Source organism: Schistocerca nitens, chromosome 8 (assembly GCF_023898315.1).
Source record: "Schistocerca nitens isolate TAMUIC-IGC-003100 chromosome 8, iqSchNite1.1, whole genome shotgun sequence".
In the NCBI taxonomy this organism is placed as follows: Eukaryota; Metazoa; Arthropoda; class Insecta; order Orthoptera; family Acrididae; genus Schistocerca; species Schistocerca nitens.
In genome coordinates this window covers 379695075-379720401 of record NC_064621.1, presented here as the reverse complement: position 1 = coordinate 379720401, position 25327 = coordinate 379695075, and the positions used below count along the sequence as shown (strand labels likewise).

At 36.0% G+C, this 25327-nt stretch overlaps 1 protein-coding gene across 1 annotated transcript in view; it reads right to left on the bottom strand.

Annotated features, from left to right (window-relative positions):
• LOC126199236 (cytochrome P450 4C1-like) overlaps positions 1-25327 on the bottom strand; it is a 110387-nt gene that overhangs the window by 42671 nt on the left and 42389 nt on the right. The window contains exons 4-5 of the mRNA XM_049936027.1: positions 17077-17262; positions 5270-5339 (exon numbers count right to left, since the gene is read on the bottom strand). Of these exons, the coding sequence (XP_049791984.1) occupies positions 5270-5339; positions 17077-17262 (256 nt within the window). The remainder of the gene's footprint in view (positions 1-5269; positions 5340-17076; positions 17263-25327) is intronic.

The window sequence follows — 25327 nt, the reverse complement described above, 5'->3', positions numbered from 1 at the left end:
CCCACGCTCTTCTTCCTCCTCTTCTTCTTCTTCTTTCGCTTACGCCATAGTCCCGCAGCGATCGCAGGGTCGGAGTGGTTACAACGGATTTGGTAATGTTAGTGTTAGGGATGGCCGGATGCCCGTCCTGCCGCCACCCCGTATCCCCCAGGATGGAAACAGTGTACCCCAACTGGCTGCGTCGAGTGTAAATGGTGAAATAGGGTGGACGTGTTTTAAATGTCTGCGACGCATGTAACTGAGACGGAACGTGGGGACCAGCCCGGTATTCACCTAGCGGGAGGTGGAAAGCCGCCTAAAAGCCACATCCAGGCTGGCTGGCACACTGGCCCTCGTCGTTAATCCGCCGGACGGATTCGATCCGGGGCCGGCACGCATACCCGTGTCCAGGAAGCAGCGTGTTAGCGCGCTCGGCTACCCTGGCTGGTTCTACCACCCACGCTCTACTACTACTTATTGAAATCCCCTTACCTGCCTTGTATGCTCTTGTAGTTCAATCTCTAATTCCCAAAGATAATACTAAGTTAGTCTGTTACGTGCATTCCAGAACACCCATCTTGCTCTGCTAATTCGATCCCTGAACCCTTCAGCGCCACTTTCATTTCTTGTAGTTTGATATCTGATTCCGTTCTCTCCGTTCTTTGTTCTCTGATCCCTAAGATAATTTCGCTATGTCGATCTTGACCACTGCCGCTCCATTTTTGTCCTTGTCGTTCGTTGTCTTACCCCCTTCCCTGCCATCTTTGTTCTTTAAGCCTGATTCCTGACCGACGAAAACGTTACAAAGGAGTTTGTTCGATCTATCCCGCAGCCTCCACCTTGCTCTGTGAGTTTAGTTGCTAACGTCTTTCCGCAACATTTATTCTCATAGTTCCATCTCTGAATACCTGCTCCGCCCTCTTATTTCTTCAGGAAATTATAAGTTGAAAATTAAGCTGAATTCATTTCTTAAGTAATCATTACGTAAAAATTACTGTTACTGTGGGATCCTGATCCAATGGAATGGCTGGGTGTTTTATATATGACAGAACTCTGCTGTCCGACGGGGTGCAGTTTCCAATACTGGGGAGGAAGGCACCAGTGGCCACATACGCTGCACCCTGATCACCGAACTCTAAACTTGAATGTCGCACAGGTTCTTTCAGGTATGCAACAGGGGCTGTGTACATCGTTGTGACAGGTCCAGTGCCAGGCAAGCAGGCTCCAATCATTGAGTATGCTGAGACCTGATCTTAAGACACAGGGAGTGATGCATCGGTTGTAGCCGAATTAAGACAAATTACACGTGATATTCGAAATAAATCTGAGAAAATAATTGTACCATTTAGCACATTTGACAAGGTATTGTATGATGATAATAAATCGACTAGTGAGTATATATTTCAATCTGAGCTGCATAGAGTTTCCACTACAAAGCGATGTAAATTGGCATTATCGGCAAAAGAAGATACACACTTCATGCTCGATGGTGAAGTAAGCAATATACACTCCTGGAAATTGAAATAAGAACACCGTGAATTCATTGTCCCAGGAAGGGGAAACTTTATTGACACATTCCTGGGGTCAGATACATCACATGATCACACTGACCGAACCACAGGCACATAGACACAGGCAACAGAGCATGCACAATGTCGGCACTAGTACAGTGTATATCCACCTTTCGCAGCAATGCAGGCTGCTATTCTCCCATGGAGATGCTGGATGTAGTCCTGTGGAACGGCTTGCCATGCCATTTCCACCTGGCGCCTCAGTTGGACCAGCGTTCGTGCTGGACGTGCAGACCGCGTGAGACGACGCTTCATCCAGTCCCAAACATGCTCAATGGGGGACAGATCTGGAGATCTTGCTGGCCAGGGTAGTTGACTTACACCTTCTAGAGCACGTTGGGTGGCACGGGATACATGCGGACGTGCATTGTCCTGTTGGAACAGCAAGTTCCATTGCCGGTCTAGAAATGGTAGAACGATGGGTTCGATGACGGTTTGGATGTACCGTGCACTATTCAGTGTCCCCTCGACGATCACCAGTGGTGTACGGCCAGTGTAGGAGATCGCTCCCCACACCATGATGCCGGGCGTTGGCCCTGTGTGCCTCGGTCGTATGCAGTCCTGATTGTGGCGCTCACCTGCATGGCGCCAAACACGCATACGACCATCATTGGCACCAAGGCAGAAGCGACTCTCATCGCTGAAGACGACACGTCTCCATTCGTCCCTCCATTCACGCCTGTCGCGACACCACTGGAGGCGGGCTGCACGATGTTGGGGCGTGAGCGGAAGACGGCCTAACGGTGTGCGGGACCGTAGCCCAGCTTCATGGAGACGGTTGCGAATGGTCCTCGCCGATACCCCAGGAGCAACAGTGTCCCTAATTTGCTGGGAAGTGGCGGTGCGGTCCCCTACGGCACTGCGTAGGATCCTACGGTCTTGGCGTGCATCCGTGCGTCGCTGCGGTCCGGTCCCAGGTCGACGGGCACGTGCACCTTCCGCCGACCACTGGCGACAACATCGATGTACTGTGGAGACCTCACGCCCCACGTGTTGAGCAATTCGGCGGTACGTCCACCCGGCCTCCCGCATGCCCACTATACGCCCTCGCTCAAAGTCCGTCAACTGCACATACGGTTCACGTCCACGCTGTCGCGGCATGCTACCAGTGTTAAAGACTGCGATGGAGCTCCGTATGCCACGGCAAACTGGCTGACACTGACGGCGGCGTTGCACAAATGCTGCGCAGCTAGCGCCATTCGACGGCCAACACCGCGGTTCCTGGTGTGTCCGCTGTGCCGTGCGTGTGATCATTGCTTGTACAGCCCTCTCGCAGTGTCCGGAGCAAGTATGGTGGGTCTGACACACCGGTGTTAATGTGTTCTTTTTTCCATTTACAGGAGTGTATTTGAGATAGGGAACCTATATGTTTGTTGAGAACTAGACATCAGCCCAACTACCTTTGTCACATCTATGGGGGTCGGAGATCGAACTACAAGAACAAGGTAGAGGCGAGGCTGTCAGAGATGGAACTATCAGAGCAAAGATGGTGTAGCGGGGATAGAGATCGAACTAGCCGAGCAATATGGCCGCTCTGGTGTTCATACTGATTGGCCTTTTCACTTTTTATAGCAGTAAAATGCAGGGTTGTGAGTGGGAGAGGAAGATATTTGTGTGTGTGTGTGTGTGTGTGTGTGTGTGTGTGTGTGTGTGTGTGTCCGTCTGTGTGTTGGCTCATAAGCTGTCTCCTTGGCCTATGCCCAAGAAAAAGGCCTGACTGAAGATGGAGTTGAAAAGCGCGAGTACACACATGTGTGTGTTTTTTTGATGCAGCTGTGTGCTTTGTATAGAATGTGATACAGCATCCTAATGTTCTCCTTGTCTCAGCCCTACCTCTGCATGAAGGTAATCCAACGGTCAGAGGTCAATTTCTATCCAGAATGATTTCTACTACTAAAGTATATTGATATCCAATAGACGAACATTTCAAGGAGGTTAGTTTTTGTCATGATGTATTGTAATACTATGGTCAGCTGGAGCGGAAGTTATTCAAGGAAATCAGCAGTCCACTATCTCGACCGCTTACACACAGAATCTGTCTACATCACAACGTGTTTATTGTTCCACACGAAGCGTTTCAGCCACAGCCATAACCTGATCAAAATAAGACCTGAAGCATACGAACACTGTATCACGTCAGTGACTGCTCTGTACTTTATAGTGATAAATGTTAAACTCTGTAAACGTGAAAGGAGAGCTTGTAGGTATAATCGTCTATCTGACTAAGTAAAGTTAGAAAATGTTGAAGTTAAATTTCGTACCGGCATTGCAGGATGAGAATATCAGTACTTTGTATCTCTTTAGGTTTCATTTAATTTTTTTATGTGACAATGTCAGGATTAGCATACTTAGTATCTTATTCCTTGCATTGTGTGGAATACTAACGTACATCGAAAAACCTTCTTTCATGTCATGTTTAGGTGGTTTATGGTAACTGGAAAGTTTATGACGAATGTGGTGAACGTAATTACATAATTAAATGAAATTACAATAATTAAGGTATTTATTGTGATAATGGCTCTTTTTCTTTGTGACATTAAGTTAAAATAATCGTTCAATAACACCCCAGTATCTAACTTCTTTATAAATATCAGTATATGAAGGAAACAGCACTAGAAAAAATTTATTTCAATTGCAGATATCTTGAACGCCTACGCCTACGTCCACTGGTACCTCATTTTATCTTAGTGGCTTCAACGTCGTAGCTCTTTTAATAAAGAGAAAGTAAGGAATTTATAAACGAAAGCTAAATCTAAACACTAAGTAAATAGAAGAATAAAAAAACATGTTTCCTGATTGTGGCTGCATGCAGACAGTTATCCAACATCTCCAACAGCAAAAACCTTATATGTTTTTAACTTAGTTGACTTTATTGTCCACTCTTACAACTCTTCAATTAACACATTTTTTACTTTCTTTCCAGTATTTACAAAATATTTACAAGTTCATCAATCCTATCATTTCAGGTTGATATGTACTTAGTTTGACTAGGTCAGACTAGATAAGAGAATGTATAAATTACTTCTATGTGAGAAGGTAAATAAGTGGTTAATATGGACTTTTTATGCCTCATTATTAACGAAAGATCAATAAAATTTTCTCGTAAATGTTACAAACAGCTACATCTAGTCGCATAATGTTTGTATGGTATATTGCCGGATAGAACTACTAAATTTCTGTATCAGTCCAAAAGCTATAAATGTTGTCAACTCCAATATGAGTTGACTTGGGTCCTTGTGAGGCTTATGCGAGATAAGTGGGTGACGGTAAATAATAATCCAACATTGTGACAATATATTACATCTCAGTGCGAATATTCACCGGTTATTTGATGAAGAACGTCTGAGGATGTAGTAGATCAATAGATCAACAACTACATACATTCATGTTTCACCATATGCATCATGGTTACGCAAAATATAGGGACTGTGAAATTAGTACGTTATAATCTCTAAGCGAAATGTCTATGTTCCTGAATCATAATTTGCCGAATTGGAATATATACACATTTCGTTTTAACAAATGAGTTCGTTAGTTTCGAACGTTTTTGGTATATCACGTGTCTCCCATGTGAACTGGAGATCAGTTGGTAGTAAATAAGCGTATATTTCCCGATTAGTATAATTACTATCATAAATATTGTAGAAAGATCATTCCACGTTTGGAGCAAGAGTGTAAGTAGATCGGTGATGTTTTACTGTTGGGATAAATAAGATTACCTGTATAATGAAGTCACATAAGCAGACTCGAGATTCTTCTGTGCGTTGACGGAAGTTCCCATCGCCGTTTCTGTAAAATGAAGAACAGATTTTTCTCATCTGAATAAAAGAATCTTTCCTCAGAGAGTTAAATTTCGTTACATAACTTCACAACCAGACCCAGCATATAATGATAATTACACTTCAAGTTAATGTAAATGTAACTGTAATACACCTAATGTAGCATGCTGTCGACAGGTGCAGATAAATATTAGTGAAATATAACTGAAGCAGCAAAACGTATTTCATAAAACATTCATTCAGTGTGGCAACGTTATGAGCGTTGTAATAATAGTTCCTGTAGCAAATAGTAGTCAAACAGAGCAGATATCATCTTTCTCATCGTTATTTATAGGAAACATCTGGCAGGAACAACATTTAATTTCGGAGGACATCACTTTTGCTTTACACCGATCGAACCAGGAATTGTGAGAACCTTATTGGCACATTTCTACATTCACAGTACGGAATCTGTAGTCTAAATATAATCAAATGTTCTCTTCTGAGGCTCAAAATCATTATTACAAATAAAGTTATATTAGAAGGTGGCTCTAGGTTTTGTGTCGAAACTTGAAGCGATATCACGATCGTAAAGACATTTTAAGCTAATATATAAGTACTATTTACAGTTGCTAACGTCTGTTCATGATAAAATACAGTAAGAACGCAATTCGAATGGAAGTGCACATTTTGAATAAAAGAAACACATCAGCAGGCCTTTTAAGAGCAATTCTGATGTGTCGATTTTTGTTGATAACAAATTATATTCAGCCATTTGTTAATACTGGGTCAGATCTTTATGCAAGGTCTGAATTCCACAAATCAAGGAATTTCTTGTACTTTATACTGGTGATGGAGTTGATAATGAAAGTTTTTATAGCACATAGGGCTGCATGCTCGTATGCACTCATCTTTCGATCCTTTCGATGGTAGTCTTTTAGGTAGCTACCGTTGCTAGTGAACTAAAACTGTAAGCTGCAATTAACTCCTATTAATTCCGCAGATACACCAAGGATTGACCACTATTTACAAATAATGCGTCCTTTCTTCCAAAAACTTAGCTAAAATTTTTAGACCACTTTGTTATGGGGGTGTATACACTGAAAATGACCATGTCACCAGGATGCTTTTACTCTTATTTTCAGTAAGTGGGAGGAGTTAGGTTACCACCATTCCAGATTTCTACCGTTGCTGGAATTGTAAACAATCCTAACTAACAAACGGTCACCACTAAGGCGCTGACATGTTCAAACTATCATGAAACTGATTATTGATTATTGCATCTGACTCTTAAACGGTAACTTCGTTATACTATAAACTCTGGATAAAACAAAACTTCATGTAGTGGTCTACTGGACGATGGTACACAGTACAGCGTCATAACACTTCATTTGAGAAAGTCTGATAAATGTTGTGTTCAACAGGAAAGTGGGAAACCTATTACTGAACCAGTCGTTGAGACAGAATGGGGATACTGTCACATTTATTTTATTTATTTACTTATTGCTTAATTAGGTTGACCAGATTAGGACCTTAAGGCCATCTCTTACATCTGACCAGGGACAACACAAACAAAAAATATTGTGTAGCAATCACAATAATAATACTTTTCAGTAGTAATAAATAATAATTAGCAATAATAACAGTAATAACAAGAACGACGATAAAATAATGGAGGAACTGAGACTGATATTAATTTAGTTGTTATATAACAAAGTGAGAAATAATAATTAGCGTTATTAACAAAAATAATAATTTCCAATAATAGTAATAATAACAATAATAGTAACACTAATAATGATAATAAAATAATGAAGACATTAAGAATAATATTGATTAGATTAGCTTTTTTCAAGCCTTATTTGTTATTAGAAGAAGTGGAAAGGATAATGAGAGGAGAGTTTTGAAATGGAAGTAACAATGGCTGCTATCAAAGAAGTCAATTTAATAGAGAACTCTGTAAACAAGGAGAGGGAAAAATGGTGGAGAAGAGAGGTATAATGAGAGTGAGCTGCAAGAAGACATACATGCCGTATTTTACAGACTATCAAACGCTATGGACTATAAGATACACCTTAATTTTTAAGTATTTTTTTTAAAACATAGCACTTCTACCGTTTTTATTATTAGATTGCAAGCCCAGACTAAAACAGTCTTCTTTAAAATCCCTGAAATCAACATCTGAATATCCTTTTCTTCTTCTCCTTCTTCTTCTTCTTCGTCTTCGTCTTCGTTGTCCTGTTCATATATAAGATGGTCTTCTCTGCCACCGGCACTTATGCCGCACTTCTTGAAATATTTAACAATAATGTCTTCTCTCACTTTAGAACACCACAGTTTTATCCCCTGGCACACTTGTTTGATTGTAGATCGTTTTAAAGCTCAATTCGGCGTGAATTCATACTGGGTTTCACCCATCATCCAACTATTCCATTGCTTTCCCATATGCACTTTAAATGGTTTATTTAACGAGATATCAAGTCGATGCAGTTATGAAGTATGTCCTCCCGCAATATCAGCAAGCTGTGTATTTCCCTGTCTCAGTTTCTCTTTCACAGAATTTTTCAAATGATTGCTTAGCTGATATAGTACAAGATGAGAGCCCTTCTTCAATGAAGCATCTTTCCTTCTCTCCTCACCCTGTTAAGCCATAATTTCAAACCAGGCTGGTCCATCCATCCCTTGTCATGTACGTGAGCAACAACACCTGGCAGTATTTTAAAAGGTTTTGGCACTGTTTTGCGCTTGAAAATAATCATTGGAGTAAGTTTAGAATAGTCAGCACAACATGAAAGGACAACAGTGTAGTGCATTTTTTCATGTCTACTTGTTTTTACGGTTACAGTTTTAGCACCTTTCATGATAACAGTTATATTGCTAGGCACATCAAGTGCCAGAGGAACTTCATCTATATTCGCTATTAGGCGTAGTTCTAGACTAGTCTTCCTTTGATGTTGAATAATAAAGCGATGGAAAGATAATATTTTCCCTTCAAGCTATTCCGGCATTTCATGAGATATTTTGCTTTTGGTTCGCCTTGTAGAACCAATCAACTCCACCTTTAGACTCTGTTAAGTTCCACTGTGGCGTTAGCTTACAAGCGTCTCTCTGAATCAGTTTTGTATTAATTCCAGTACCATTTTGACGGTGTCCTTGATTCCATTTCAATGTGTCATCTTCTAGTTTTGACCATTTTTCACTCAGTCCTTTATTTACACGTTTAGTCTTCCTCATTTTTGTCAGTTCTTCTTTGCTAACCCGATGGTTTTTTCTGTTGGTGAAGAGCCGAAATGCCTCTCAGTTGCTCTGTTTCAGCGTTCTTCTGCATATGCTATTACTTTCAATTTATTGCCCGCATCATATGAACACTTTTTATTTTTTTCCATTACGAAACTAGCTAGTAACAAAAGTTCAAAATGGCTCTGAGCACTATGTGACTTAACATCTGAGGTCATCAGTACCCCCAAGAAAAGTATTGTACTGTTATTGATAACATAAATCACATTCACTTCAAGTTTCTGGCGCTATAAGCTGCAATGGTGCATGATAGGCTAGACAGTGTTCTGGGTTTTAGATGGTGGGAGTGGAGGGAGACAGTGTTAGCAAGCTTCTGAATCCCTGCAACTCATGTTCGTCGCATCGGTGCACTGCTGCCGCGAGTTGAATCCAATGTTGCCAGATAGGGATAGGTTGGGACAACGAATATATGACCATTTTTAAGATTAGCATAAATTTTAAATGAAAAACTGGTCATTTTTATGTTAATGTCAAATATAAGACGCACCTGAAATTTGCAGGCAGTTCTTGGAAGAAAAAAGTGCAACTTACAGCTCGCAAAATACGGTATTTGCTATAATGTGAGCCGTTAGCCATTTTGAAGTTTGAAACGATTTTAAATTCTCGAATATTATGAGGAATATTATTTCAAACTTGGGTTCCTGATACAGAAAATGCTCTAGAGAACACGGCAGTGTCGTCTAGTGGTACGGAGATGATATTACTTTGTTGAGAACGAGTATTTCTGTTGTGTTGTTCAGAAAGTAGCGTAAGGGTTGAACATAGACAGAGAGGAAAGCATTAATGGAGAATATGGTGCAGCAAACACAGCGTACGATAATATCTACGCTTATCAGCACAAAGTGATGATAATTGTTCATAGGCAGGAGTGAATGGTCGAAATAGCGTACATCATAAACATATCGCACACTAGCATTCATTACCAATTACAGCTGATGTGAGCTATCACAGAAAAATTCTTGGAGAATAGGATCATCATAATGAAGGATGGGGAGAGTACTAGTGAATCCACGAGTTTCTTTTTAAGCTCGAAAGGAAATACTTTTTTGTTGTTTTTGTTGTTGTTGTTGTTGTTGTTGTTGTGGTCTTCAGTCCTGAGACTGGTTTGATGCAGCTCTCCATGATACTCTATTCTGTGCAAGCTTCTTCATCTCCCAGTATCTACGGCAACCTACATCCTTCTGAATCTGCTTCGTGTATTCATCTCTTGGTCTCCCTCTACGATTTTTACCCTCCACGCTGCCCTCCAGTACTAAACTGGTGATCCCTTGACGCCTCAGAACATCTCCTACCAACAGATCCCTTCATACTAGTCAAGTTGTGCCACAAACTCCTCTTCTCCCCAATTCTATTCAACACCTCCTCATTAGTTATATGATCTACCCATCCGCATTCTTCTGTAGCTCACATTTCGAAAGCTTCTATTCTCTTCTTGTCCATACTATTTATCGTCCATGTTTCACTTCCATACATGGCTACACTCCATACCAATACTTTCAGAAACGAATTCCTGACACTTAAATCTATACTCGATGTTAACAAATTTCTCTTCTTCAGAGACGCTTTCCATGCCATTGCCAGTCTACATTTTATATCCTCTCTACTTCGACCATCATCAGTTATTTTGCTCCCAAAATAGCAAAACTCCTTTACTACTTTAAGTGTCTCATTTCCTAATCTAATTCCCTCAGCATCACCCGACTTAATTCGACTACATTCTATTATCCTCGTTTTGCTTTTGTTGATATTCATCTTATATTCTTCTTTCAAGACACTGTCCATTCCATTCAATTGCCCTTCCAAGTCCTTTGCTGTCTCTGACAGAATTACAATGCCATCGGCGAACCTCAAAGTTTTTTTTATATTTCTATAATGAATGAAGTGATGCTGACACCTTCTTACAGGCTGTAGTTGCGCGTTCAGTCCAGTATTGGTGATGGTCCAGAACTATCCCCAAATACTTTGCATCAGAAGAGAAGGTGATTTCTTTGCTGTTGAGAACCAAGCGTGGGAGAGATTCTCCAAACTGGGTAGTAGCCAGTCTTTTGCGTGCGACTAAGATTGCTTGTATTTTACATGGGATAAATTTCAAACCTAAGTTCTAAGCCAATTCTGATAAAGCAAGTAGTTACCCGCATGAGTTGAGCACTAAAACTTTCTTATAACTTTACATCTTCATAATAATCTTCCTTCCGAGCATTAGGTCTGTTGAGGTGCTACGGTTTCCTCGAGAATTTCTCCTGCCGTCTTTTCTCTGGTCGACCATGCGTTCTCACACCATTGGCATGTTCGTATAGCATCGATTTTAGGATACTCTTTGAACTCATTCGCTGTCATTTATTTCTCCAGTTCTTTTGGCAGTCTTGTATATAATGCATGACGGGTTCCATTTTAAGTTCCCGCAATACATCTTCATATGTTACGTGATCTTATTTGCCTCAAGCATTTCATTTCATAGTCTGGTACTCTTTCCGCATTTTTTTGCCTTTATTGGCCGGACTTCGCTGTCTTAGCGTGGCACAGGCGTATTCTGGTGTGCTTCTGGAGAAGAGAAGGTTTCGTTACCTTATTGATGACTCCCATTGTTTTTGTACACCTGGTGTTTTCTTCAGCTGGATCAGCTTCTTTCCGGGGAGGATCGTTTGCTACCTAAATATGCGAATACGTTTTCTATCTCCAAAATTTAATTTCCTCACAGATCTTACTTTGTTTTTTCGGTGGTGATTTCCATGCTGTATTTCTCGGATATAATCTGTTAAATGTCCAGAGAACGCTACAGGTCATCCTCTGATGGTTCTGGAAAGGCTAAGTCATTTTCACACGGTGCAGCAACTTGGTTTGTGTGGCTGTTTTACTGCAACTCGGGTCTACTGGTTAGTATCGCTGAACGTGGGGTCCCTGTTTCAATTCCCGGCCGAGTCGGCGATTTCTTCGCTGTGGGACTAGTTGTTAGCGCTCTCCTTCTCATTTCTTCTCGTCTTAACCCCAAAGAAGCACGATTGGCCCAAGTGCTGTCTCATGGAAAGAACTGCATCAGGCAGTCGAGCAACACCAGGCAGGGTCTACTGGCCAATAGTGAAAGACCATCGTTTAATTTTTCGTAGTGCTGTTGATTTGAATGAAGCCGTGTTCCACTTGGCTCCACTCTTGGATGATTTTATTCATACAAAAAATAGACGAGACCGGTGAAAAGCCAGATCGTTGACGTACTTTTGCCTGTATTCGCCTCGCTGTGATAATTTGTCCTCGTCCTTGAGAGAGATTAAATTTTATGTCTGAATTTATCATCCCTCAGTTGCTGGGGAACGTGACGATCTTCCAGAGTTTGTAATAATTCGTTTCTGTAGACTATGACGAAAGCTCGTTTGAAGTCGACGAAGGCACTATGTGTTTCTTGACTGAATTCCTCGTGTTTTCCAATCATCAATATCCATCATTGCGAGAGTTTTCTTTTCGAAAGGCAATTTATCATGATAATGGCAAAAATTTTACAAGCCTTGTTCAATAAGCTTATTCATCGGTAGTTATCACTGTTTTTCAGATTTCCTTTCTTGAAGATGGGAATGGGAATTGACTGAGTACAGCTCTCAGGTATAACACCAAGATTAATTGAATCTTCTGAGGTTTACAAATTTTTATTTTGTTTATTATTTGTAAGTTCACACTTAGACATGGTGTCTCTTGAACAGCTCCGTGAGAGCTGGCCTGTAAGAGGCTCTGAAGTTTGAGGCCATAAATTTTGAAAGTATTGCAGCCATTTAAATAAACTGATTCACTTTCACATTCTCCTTTCTCTCGCAGTTCAGCGTTTTAAAAATTTTAAACATCTGTGGTTTGGATCTTTGAATATTATCTAATAAAAGGGCCACAAATTCGTCCCAACTAAGTCTACGTTTTGTACGTATTTCTCCTTCAGCGATTGTTTTTTTCCTATGACACTCTATTATATCGTTCCGTTTCCCTGTTGACGGATATTTCACAAATGCCTTTCGTTTGTCCACTACAGCATTGTTAGTATCATATTTCTAGTTTCTTCATCATTTCTTCTTATGCCTTTTTACTTTTCTGGCAAGGCTCTGATTGGCAGATTCTCTTGGAATGTATTGGAGAGCCTCCCATTGATCTTCTGAGCTCTTTCTTACACGTGGTATTTTCACTGGCTCACGAAGTCCATTTTGGTATCAACAAGGTTACTGGGGCTTCTCAAAAGGCTTACATGAAAGCTGGTTCATTATTCACTGGCAGTTTCTAACACTTCATTTTATGTCATTTTGGCCTCATTCAAATGTGGGTTACTAGTGATCAGACTCAATTTCAGGACCTCAAAACCCTCTTGCATTCAGTACCATATCAGCTACCAGGCGTTAAAACATGGCGAATGATGAAAGGGTAAAGACACACTCGACCCGAACTCAAAATTACTACAAAGAACTAAACTAGGAGCGCAAAAATAGCGCTGAGTGAGCTAGATTATTGCTAAGTTTAGTTCAGAAGAATATCTCTCAGACTTTGGAAGTTTTCAAGATATGTGACTGATCCTCAAGTGCGATAAAAGATATTTATTTAGAATATGTTCTTTAAACAGTCGAATGTAAACACAATGTGATATCTGTTATCTATTTCTTTCGGTATTTCGAAAATACTGTACAATCATGTGGACATAACCCTAAACAGAGTTACTGTCATCAGTCGAAAACGGTTGATACTTACTTCTCGCCTTGCTGGCTTAGTGTGTTTCCTAATAATCCATCCCTTCTTTGTATAAACATTGTAGCACTATACAATGAAGTGATTAAAGTCAGGGGATACCTACTAATATCGTGTCAGATCCGCCCAGCATAATGCAACAACTCAGTGTGGCATCGTCCCAACAAGTCTGTGGAAGATCCCTGCAGAGATATTGAGCCATGTAGCCTCAATAACCGACCATAATTGAAAAAGTGTTGCCGTGCAGGATTTTGTACACGAACTGACCACTCGATTAAGTCCCATGAACGTTCGATGGGATACATGTCGGGCCATCTGCGTGACCAAAACATTCGCTCGAATTGTCCAGAACGTTCTTCAAACCAGTCACAAACCATTGTGGTCCAGTGACGCAGTGGATTGTCACCCATAAAAATTTCATCTTTGTTTCGGAACATGATTTCCATGAATCGCTACAAATGGTCTCCCAAAAGCCGAACATACCAATTCCAGCCGTTGATCGTTTCAGTTGGATTAGAGAACGCAGTCCATTCCATGTAAACACAGCCCACACCATAATGGAGCCACTACTAAAAGTCACTGTGCCTTGTTGACAACTTCGGTCCATGGCTTCATGCGGTCTGTGCAACACTGGAACACCACCATCAGCTCTTACCAACGGAAATCGGGTGACGGTTTTCCAGTTGTCTGAGATCTAACCGATGTGGTCACGAGCCCAAGGGAGTGGCTACTGGTGATGTCACGCTATTAGCAAAGGCACTCGCGTAGGTCGTTTGCTGCCATAGCCCACTACCGCCAAACTGTGCCGCATTGTCCTGACGGATATGTTCTTCATACGTCCCACAACGATTTCTACTGCTGTTTCACACAGTGTTGCTTATCTATTAGCACTGACAATTCTACCCAATCGGCGTTGCTTTCAGTCGTTAAGTGATTGCTGTCGGTCACTGTGGTACCCAAGGTGAGAGGTAGCGCCTGAAACTTGGTATTCTCGGCACACTCTTGACACTGTGAATCTCAGAATATTGAATTACCTAAAGACTTCTGTAATGGAATGCCCAAATTGTTTAGCTGCAGCTACCATTTTGCATTCAGTGTCTGTTAATTCCGGTCGCGCGGTCATTATCACATCGGAAACCTAATCATATAAATCATCTAAGTACAAATGACAGTTCCGTCAATGCACTACCCTTTCCTCCACTGCAAAAGTGTATGAGTGCTAGCACCCGGTCCCTTCTTTTAACAATGTTGTGCCATAATTCCTTTCGTCTGCAATCCTCCTCATTAGTTATTCGATTTACCCACCTAATCTCCAACATCCATCTGCAGCATCACATTTCAAAAACTTCTGTTCTGTCCTTGTGTGACCTGCTTAATCATTCAACTTTCACTTCCATAAAATACCTTCAGAAAATACACCCTACCAATTAAAGTTCCATTTGTTCTTTTTATCAGAAATGCTTTTCTTGCTGGTGGCAGTTTGCATTTTCTGTCTTCTCTATTTTGGCATTCATCAAGTATTTTCTCACCAAAGTTCAAAGGTAGAATGGTATTTGTACCTTACTGACATTCCAGTATGTTACAAAGGCCTAACAGTCATAATTCTCTCTCTCTCTCTCTCTCTCTCTCTCTCTCATACACACACACACACACGCGCGCGCGCGCGCGCGTGCGCACATTCAAACGCACTTAGTTGTGTAGACTTCCAATGTATGATGGTTCCGAGCAAAACAGCGAAGACAATTATGTCAAAGGAAAATATACTTCCTTGTTAAGATAAGTCTCGAGTCTCAGGTACTCTATGGAAAGTAAATGGACCCTTAGAAATTTTAAATATAATTAGTTGATTGATTAAATATTTTTATAAAACTTGGTTGCCAAACAGCTTTTCCTCTGCTGCATAGCTAATGAATGGCTCGCAAGTACTTGAAAAACATTTTTTAGCAGGTGTATCTTCTTCTTCTTCTTGTTTCGAATGGGCGTACTTGGGACCACGCTTGTTCAACTGTTGTGCTTTGATCTTTGCCCAGTATTATCGCATCCTCTGTCGGTGTAACTCCTTCCTTTCTTCTGTCTAGGGGATACCCTTTCTTCAGGGCTTTTCCTGAAATCCTCGGACTTCCTTCAGGGTGTGTCTCACAGAATGTCTGTTTTGGAGATCAGATATTCCTAGTTCTTTAATGTCCTTCTCGCTTTATGTGGTGTAGACCTTCTTGTTTTGCCAGAAGGTGAATAGACGGTCGGTCAACCTGTTTGGAGGCAATCTTGCTACATGGCTATAGAAAGCTACCCTTCATTTTCTTGCACAGTCAGAGAGCCCCTTGATATGTTCATAGAGCTCTGAGATACCACCATCTGAATTCCCCAGCTTCTTCTACCGGGCTGAGGATCTTCCTGAGGATTCTCCTCTCTCTGACTTCCAATTTCTCCATCAGACCTCTCTGGTTCATGGAAAGACATTCCATAGCATACAGGGCTTCTGATCGTATGACATGTGTAATGCTTCAATTTCAGATTGCGTGACAGGCATTTCTTGTTGTAGATGTTCATGGTCAGTCGACAGGCTAGTTCCAACTTCTTGACTCTCATGAATAATGACGTTTTTTTCTGATAAGTTTGGTTCAATCCATTCACCAAGATATCTATTGATGAATAAGAAACTTTGAACTTGATCCTGTCTGCTTCTTCATTTGTTTAACTACAGAACATTTACTGAGTTGTTAGAGACTGCGATTTTTCTAATATCACTATCTCTTAAATCTACTAGAAGTACTTCATGATCTTTTCCAATGATAATTTTCAAAATTTTTCTTCCCATCTAAGTTTTGTCAGCACTGTTCTGGCTATTGCTGTCGACTTGTCTACGTCCACATGAGATAATTTGAGGTTTAAAATCTTTTCCCTTCTTCTAGAGTAGGGTTTTCCAAACTGTGTTCTGCAGAACACTGGTGTTCCATGGCAGGTGAATAAGTTTTACACAAATAACTATTAATAACATGGCCATATTTTCAGACTAAATGACTACACTACTCATAGTTTTTTAAAATTTTATTGAGAGTTTAATGGTGTTAGGTATGACTTAAAACTGAAATTTTTCTCATTTTTTAAAGTGTAATTAGCCTTCAAAATAAACAAAGCATTTCATCAAAGTACCGTAGTTCTCAAAGCTTTCCATGAGAAGGACTGGTTAGGAACCCCTGTTCTAGAGACATTTTCACATAGACTTTTCATTAGTATTGTTAATTTGCTTCGTTTCATACATCATACATAATACTAATTATCAGATTGTTTTAAATGCCACACATATCTTCTGCTCCAGAATGGCTTATCTATGTTCAGATCTGATAGATCCAAAATCCGTTTCGTAAATTCTCCGCAAATGCTTGTAAGATAGTAAATTTTGACTCACAAAAGCGTCTACTAAGATTGCGCCACACTTCCTTTTCAGTATACTTAATGAAACATTTTCAGTTACACCAGATGTAAAAATTCGTATTATTATGAGTTCTTGGTGGAAAGCAGACTCCCAGGTAATTGTCAGGACATTGTTCAAAATGCATGTGCAAGTATTATGTGTGAGCACTGCTCATATTTCACATGAGCATTACTCAAATAAAACAATAATTCCTTTCATTGCAATTACATGTAAGATTTCAAAATTCTGTTGTCCATCTTACTGCATCAATACAGATACTCCATATTACAACCTATAGTCTGTCCTGCAACCTATTATCTAGTGATTTACAAGCAAAAAAATCTCTTACCACATATGATGTCCAGAGCACAGCGTGTAATATACGGATAAATGTCGAATATTTCACCATCAGCCTTCGTCTTCAGAATGTCTACTAATACTTCTGACTTCTCAGCAAACACTTCAATGAAATTGTCGAGGATGCTAAAGTGGAAAGCAGGTGTTATCATCTTGCGTCGCAAGTGCCACTTTGCTCCTGAAAAAAATTCATGCACAGGCTTAGACAATCTAACCAGAACGACTTTCTAATTTCAGTTTGACCAAATTCCTTTAACTTTTTTTTTCATTCTCTGGTGGAAGCTACATTAAAAAATTTACTATACTAAATTTCTTTTCTTTTAATTTTCGGCCTCGAATTACACATTTGGTATCATAATCAGATTGAAGTTCTTGATACTTGAGTACATCACATTATAACTTATGCAGATACGCAAAACCGGTTATGATAGGAAGAATTTGACTGTGCTGAAGGGAAAGAAAAAGATTTGTTTACAATATGGACACTGGATTTGTCTTAGGCAGTGTGTTTGGTCTATATAAATTTAGCAAATGTGCATATATTTTTCTGTTATCACCATTTGCAAACGTATCATGTGTATAAACAATGTATTATATCCCTTTCTGGGTGGTAATGCACCTCATTTCTAAAATCTGATATCCATTTTTCTGCTCTTTTGTTGGGATGTGAAAAATTAGTCCATACAGTTCTCTATGGAAACAAAAGTAGGCTATTTCGCTTCGTTTACTACAATGGATTTTTACAAGTGAATTTCATACCATAGTAAGACCAAAGAGTGCACATTGCACTACACTCCTATGTGTTTTGAAATTTCTTATTAATGTCGAGAGAGTAGATATTCTTGAGCAGACATACATGCTTATCTGTTATTAAGTACACTTTAAAAAATTCTGAATTCATGTGGATTTCTTTCTTCTTTCAGTATGAACAGATTATCAGGCTTAACTCTATATGCAGCAAGTGAGAATCTGAATGCAGATAAATCTGAAAATCCAGGAGCTTAGGAAAATCATTCCATAGATGCCTTAATGTATTTGACAACAGATTGATGTATGGTAGGAAGGCTTTATACTGAAATCAATAAACACTAACACCAGTGGAAAAGGAGATTACCTGCGAGTAGTCCATCTAAGAGTGTTCTGACACAAAGAGAATTTCTGAGCCAAATTTGCAGCATGCCAACCAAGAAACCAATTTCCCAGTTTCCCCCAACCCAAATATTTCATTTTCCTAAATCCAAAAACCTATTCTATATAAATACAATGGAAACAAAAATGTCAAGCAAAGTTGAGCTACTTAAGAAACTTAGAAAACTATAGTAAAAGAAATCTTGATTTAATTAAATAAAGAAGACAAAATTTATTCAAATAAATTAACATGAATAGGCCAATCTTTATTCGTTTTCTAACCTCAAAAAACTAAATAAAAGTTTACATTTTATCTATACTCTCTCTATCATGTTTAAAGATTTTAGAATAATGATCTACAAGAATAATTTTATATGTCTCATCTAAATCCAATAACATTTAATCTCCAAATTTAGTAGGTAAAAGTATGGCGTTTGAAATTACATAAGATTTAAGTTTCTTAAGTTCTGATAATTTGGTGCACAATCCTGATGAACCATTACAATAATTGTGGAGTTCTGTTAATAGTTTTTCAGTGCTACCATTCATGGACATTTTATTCATATAGAAAAAAATTAAAGAATAAAATTTAAAACACTTGATTGGGACGAATAGTTACTGCCTTTAAACGTTTTAATTTGCAAAGAACTTAGGTTTTCACTGTTTATCATCTCAAGTTTTCTGAAAATATTTCAAAAACAAATGTAAAGAAAAATTAAAAGATCTTTAATTATTACCAATTTTTCTGAAATTTACTTAACTAAAAAGCTTCACGATGCATTCTATGCTGAGCATGATAAGTTCAATTCTTTTCACCATACATAAGAACATATGTAATTGTATCTTTTGGAATATTCTCATTAAAGGATGCACATAATCTTATTGTTGCTTTTTCGGTGATAAAAACATTCATTCTTTGAGTCATATTAATTACATAAATTTGAAAATTTTAAATAAAATTGAAAGGACTTACATCATTATTTAATTGTATTATTCTCTAAAAATCCCTATAGGAATCACAATCTTTTTTATTATTCTTTTTTTTATTATTATTCTTTATTATTCTTTGCTGCATAATTTGGAGTTAAAAAAGTTGAATGAAAAGCAACTGTTGAACCACATTTATAAGTTTCTCTTTTTTGACAGTAAATCTTTTTCTTCAGAGCAGAAGACTTATCATGGAATAGAAATAATCTACTCATTAATATTAGTAAACATTATGTAAATAAATGGCATATTTGGAAGCAACAATAAGAATTTCAAAAATCAAACGAAAAAACTAACATGGTAAACTTTTACCAAACTCAGTTCATTGTACAATTGTAGGATCAAGTTGAAGTGGAAAAACTACATTAGTGATTGACAATTATATTTTGGCAAAAGAATGTTTAAACTGGAAGAAATTAATCAGTTGCATATTTTTTGAAAATTTTAAATCAGCTCACATATGAAGAATTGAAAAAGAGATTTGAAAAAATTGAAGATAATATTACTAAAAACTGGTTAGTTTTATTGCAAATAATGACGAAATTATTATATTAGACGAATGTGAAAAACTTACCGTTGATGTTTTTGATGCTTGTTTCTTGAAAATATGACTGAAAAATGGATAGTTTTATTGCAAATAATGACGAAATTATTATATTAGATGATGGTGAATCTTACAGTTGTAGTTTTTTATGACTTGTTTCTTGAAAATCAAGATATAGTTAGAGAAAATTTATGCAAACAAACATTAACACAAATATTGAACATAAACATTAAAAACAAAAGTTCAAGATGTACATGAAACAAAAAATATTAAAGATTAAACGTACTAAATGTTTATTTTGTTTTATTCTTAATAAATGTTAGCAAAATATGATTGAGAAATTGTTAAAAAAGCCAAATGAAATCAAAAAGGAAAGAATAGTTAAAAGAAGAATTTCAGAAATGGAAAAAATCATGAAGAACAAAATATGAAAAATTTAAAAAAGAAACTCAACAGTTATCAATGTAATGGAAAAAGTTAACAAAGGAACTGAAGGATAAGGAGAAAAACTGTAAAAATCAGTCAAAGTAAACTGAGAAGTTATTCTCGACATTATTGAGAATAATTTAATGATATTCTAACTATTAACCAATATGACAGTGTTAACACCAAGTGAATCAGAAATACGTAATTCATTAACGAAATATGAAGAAGATACAAATTGGGTGATGCCAAAAGAACAAAAAGAAGTTAAAAAAAGTAACTGAAAGAATTTTCGAATATATTAATACAGTGAAGATAAAATGTTTGGATTAAGGCCAGTGGGAGCTTTTAAATATGTTAGGAAATTACCAGTGAAATTTAATGAAGTTAAATTAACTATTGGCAATAGGACATATGAAGGTACAGATGGATTAATGAATCTGTTAAGTAGAAAACTAATAACAATGGAAGACATGAATTGACTATTTACAGATTCTCATTTGCACATTCTACAGCTATATTGTTGCAATTGGGCATTACATTCTGATAATAATCTAAACAAAATAAAATCCAGTAGGTGAAATAAATATGAATAAGGATAAAAAAATTTTGATAATGATTTTGCATCATTAAGACAAAAATTTGATAGCTCATTATTAGTGATGCTGAGAAAGTGCTGAAGTTTCAGTATAGAAATATTCAGAAAAATGGGTTGAAGAAATTTGGATGAATGGTAATAGAGTTTTAATTGACAGATTAACAGTAATCTTATGAGAAAAAACACCACAGAAATAAAAATTATCATAATGAAAAATTGGAATAATGGAAATGTTAAGAAGCAAACTTAGTCATTTTAATATTAATAATAGCAAAAGAGAAAATATGGAAAAGGTTTAGTTAATACTTCAATTAAAAAATTTCCATTTGAAATGCATCTTCAACACTACAGATTTTGTGGTCTGGGAACCAACTGAGAAGGGAAATTAATTAGACGAGGTCAAGGAATCAATCCATTCGATGATGCATGTAAAGAACATACTAATTCTTACAGAGATAATAAAGAAGTACAGAAAAGACATGAGACAGACAGATAACTTGATTTAATTGCAAAGGAAAGAATGCATTCAAGTGTTGCTTCATTAGAAGAAAAGAATAACTTCAGCTATCATTAGAGAAATATTGTTTAGAAAATGAAAATTAGGAACAGGTTTAGAAGTTGATAAAAATGGATGGGGGTTTATAAAATTCTTTTACTCTTTTTTAATCTATATAAATGACTAACTTTCCAATTGATTATACTATGCTACCACATGACAATACTAATGCAAAATTAATTTAACTAACACTTAGTAATGCATATATGAACATTATTGAACCGTTTTAAACTTATGTTCAAAAGTGGTAGAGAGAGAAAAGAACTGTTCAAAATTTTCTTGTTTCAGTAACTATTCCTGTTGTGAAAAGGATTGTTAAATATTTAACAAACAACAAGTAAATGAAACACCAATGTGAATTTCTTCCATTACTGTTAGCTGCATTACCTTATTTACTGAACACTGGTTCACTTGCCAGTGGAACTGCAGGAATTGGAAATGCAATTATAAATAAGAAAAAACTTAATAAATAATCAGAAGAACAAACAAAACATATTTAGGAAATGGGAACAGAGGGAAACATAGAAAACAAATTCCAAGAAATAATTGAAAATGTAATATTCGTTAATCTAATTCTGACATAGAAAAACTAGTACATCTCTTAAAAATTAATAAATTTTCTGCCGTTTTTATGACTGTGGAATTACCTAAAGCAGTAAAAAATTTAGAATGTGGAATAGTAAATTTATATACTCCTGATCACAATGAGTTGTTATTATAAAAATAAAGATATAAACTTAGTTTTTGATTTATATGCACTAATTATTCCAAAATAACTAGTTAACGATTTTGGAAAAATATTCTTTACTTCAATATGGAAAGAAAACCAAATTTTGATAAAGTATTTTGTGGACATTTGTGTCTTTTTAAAAATATTTATCATGAATTATAAGTTTAATGATATTTTACATTTAATAAATGACATTTTTGGAAATAAACTCAGTAGTGGTTTAGAAAAAATAAAAAATTTGCAATCATCAGATCTATAAATTGATAACAAAATAATTTCAGAATTTTTAAGTTTTTTAATACCTGCAAAAATTACTGAAAAAATGAAACCATCATTAAAACTGTTAGGATCAAAATTCAAAGATTTTGAAAATTCAACATATACAGAAAATGATGTATTAGAAACTTTGAGAAATGAGTCAAATGTCATTTCTAAGGTAGCTCAATATTATGTGTCATTTAAAAATAGAAGAATAGTTGATATTAACAAACCACTTGTGCATTTAGCAGAAGATATTTGCAAACAAGACTTTTACAACCTTAACAACAATATGTAATAAGTTAACTATGTTCAAAAATTATCATTTCAGCGATGATATTGAGAAAGATCCATGAGATTATATTATTAAACAAGAAGTCAGTAATTATTTCCCAAAAAAGGAATTAAAGCCTTTTTCAGCAACAGATTTAACTCTGTACTTAAAGAAATTAAAAAAAAACATCATTATAAAGTACATCATAAACTCATTATTGAACTTACTTTTATGCCTGGAGGCTAATAAAGAATGCACAATTTCAGTTAATGTGATTTCATTCTTAAAAAAGTGTTGTTGTTGCTCAAGATTTAACATATGGTGATTTTGATATTTGGATAAGTGTTGAAAGTTATCGAAATAAAACCTGAAGTTCTGGAGTCACAATTTCGTGCAAACCAGATTTTTTTTCTGTAAGATTACAACATTGTATTAAAACTGTTCCTATTGATGTAAAATTACTTGTAGTTGATGAAATGATATAATTATTTTAATTCCATTATAATCACATTTCCTGTTCGAAGGAGGGAAAGTTGACAAACTTGTCATCCTCGAAGATTAATAACTAAAAATAGAAAACCAATAATTAAGGGAAATTTTCCGATTTGTAAGACCATAAAGTTAATACAATTTAAAAAATTCTTAGGAGAGGGGGTGAGCAAATCGCTAACCTTCAATATTCGTGAAAAAATTGTTAAACACATTACATAAACCCATTCAAAAAAACATTAAATAGAAAATGTAATTTCTTTGGCAGTACATGATAAATGGAAAGCTCATTTAGTCGACATGCTGTTTGGAAAGTTGAAAGGAATTATTCAGATTTTAATGAATTGTTGAGTTATTTAATAGAACACTTAAAGAAAACAATGAAACAGAACAATCAACTATAGAAATGATCCCAAAAGACATAAGTTAAGAAACTGAAGAAGTCTTACTAAAAACTTTTTACAAAGCAAATTTGTAAGATACTGAATCTAAATATGAAATTTGTGATAAGGGAAGAATAATTAAAAATGAGTGAATTATTTAAAAAGGGATATACAGCAAAAAGATCAAAAGCAATTTTCGTGATTCAAGATCTTAATCAGTCCAATCCAATTACAATAAATTGGAAGATTGAATTTGAGTACAAATATAAGGGATTTTGTGAACACGAAATACTTAAAACGATTTTCCAGATGTGTACCTTGCTGAAAAAGTTTTGAATAAGAAATGTAATAAAATTTATGTTAAAAGCTGGAGTTTCGATTATTTACAAAACAGTATGGTTAGGATAATTCTCACAATAATTGGGCAAATCAAACAGAAGTAATTTTTGAAATGTTAATAAAAGTTCTATGTATGAAAGGAGTTATCTATCAAAATTTTAAACATGTTTGATATTGAATATAATTTTTGTATGGTAATTGCTTCATTAAAGATGATAGGTTTTTATATTCAATTAAAGTTTAACAAAACGATTTAATGTAAAAAATTATATAAGTATTTTAATTCTGAGTTGATGGAACTAATGATGGATTTGGTGATATTTATGTTTATTATACAAATATATCAGTTATTATAAGTGACATTTAACTTTTTACAATGGAAAAATTACTTGCAAGTTTATATTTATATTTTAAGGAATATTTTGCTAGATTGTTCATATCATCGATGAATTGTTGCCTTGAAAAAGTATCTAAAATATTTGAGTACTTTCGATGGCAATCAAATATTAAAGTTTCTTTCATTAGGTGGCAAAAATTAACTGAATTGGGCATATAATTAATACTTAAAAATTCTACATAATTAGTATCTCTATTTCTGATAACCATTTCAGTGCTATTAAAATGTCCTTATGATATCAAATATTTTGGTTTTACATGCACTTTAATTACATATCTGTGATGTTCATATCCTAAAATATCAGTAACATCATTTGCACAAAACCAGATTGTATATTATTCGGCAATAATCAATAAAATAATTTTATATACAAAAGTTTATTGTTTTTTAGATATACAAGCGATTTCCTTTATATAGAAAACAATTAAATGTATAAATTTTTTAATTCCTTATAGAATTTTTTCCTTGTAACTGTGATAATACAGAAAATGAAAAATTAGCTATAAAAAAATAAAAATGTAAAGAAAGTGACTATTGAAAAAAGTTGATGTTCTTATGGAAACTGTGTTTGTAATTAATATTTACCAAGACATCAATATTATAACTATCTAAAAAATATTGAAAAATAAATAATTTCTTATTTCTTATTCTGTTCAACATTTTTATTTTTTAAAGGAATGATTTTTATTTTTTGTGCAACTGTTTAAATCTTTTAAGAAATATTTTTTATCTTCTGTGCACATAAAACCATTTGTATCATCTTTTATTTTATTTGGATTAGCTTTATAATTACTATATGTTAATGTTTTCATTACATCTCATAATACAATACGTTTACCATCATCAGACCTTAAAACAATTTTATTACACTGAACTGTACAAAACTAATGTTTAAATGAACTAACAACATTCATTTTTCTATATTATTTTATTTTTTCAGTTATACCCTTTTAATAATCATCAGTAATTTCATTTTTCACAACTGACTTCTTAACTCCTATAGTTCTTTTCCATTCTTTTTCACCGCCTGGAAGAGTATACATTTTTTATCTAAAACTAACACTTCTTAACTCCTATAGTTCTTTTCCATTCTTTTTCACCACCTGGAAGAGTATACATTTTTTATCTAAAACTAAC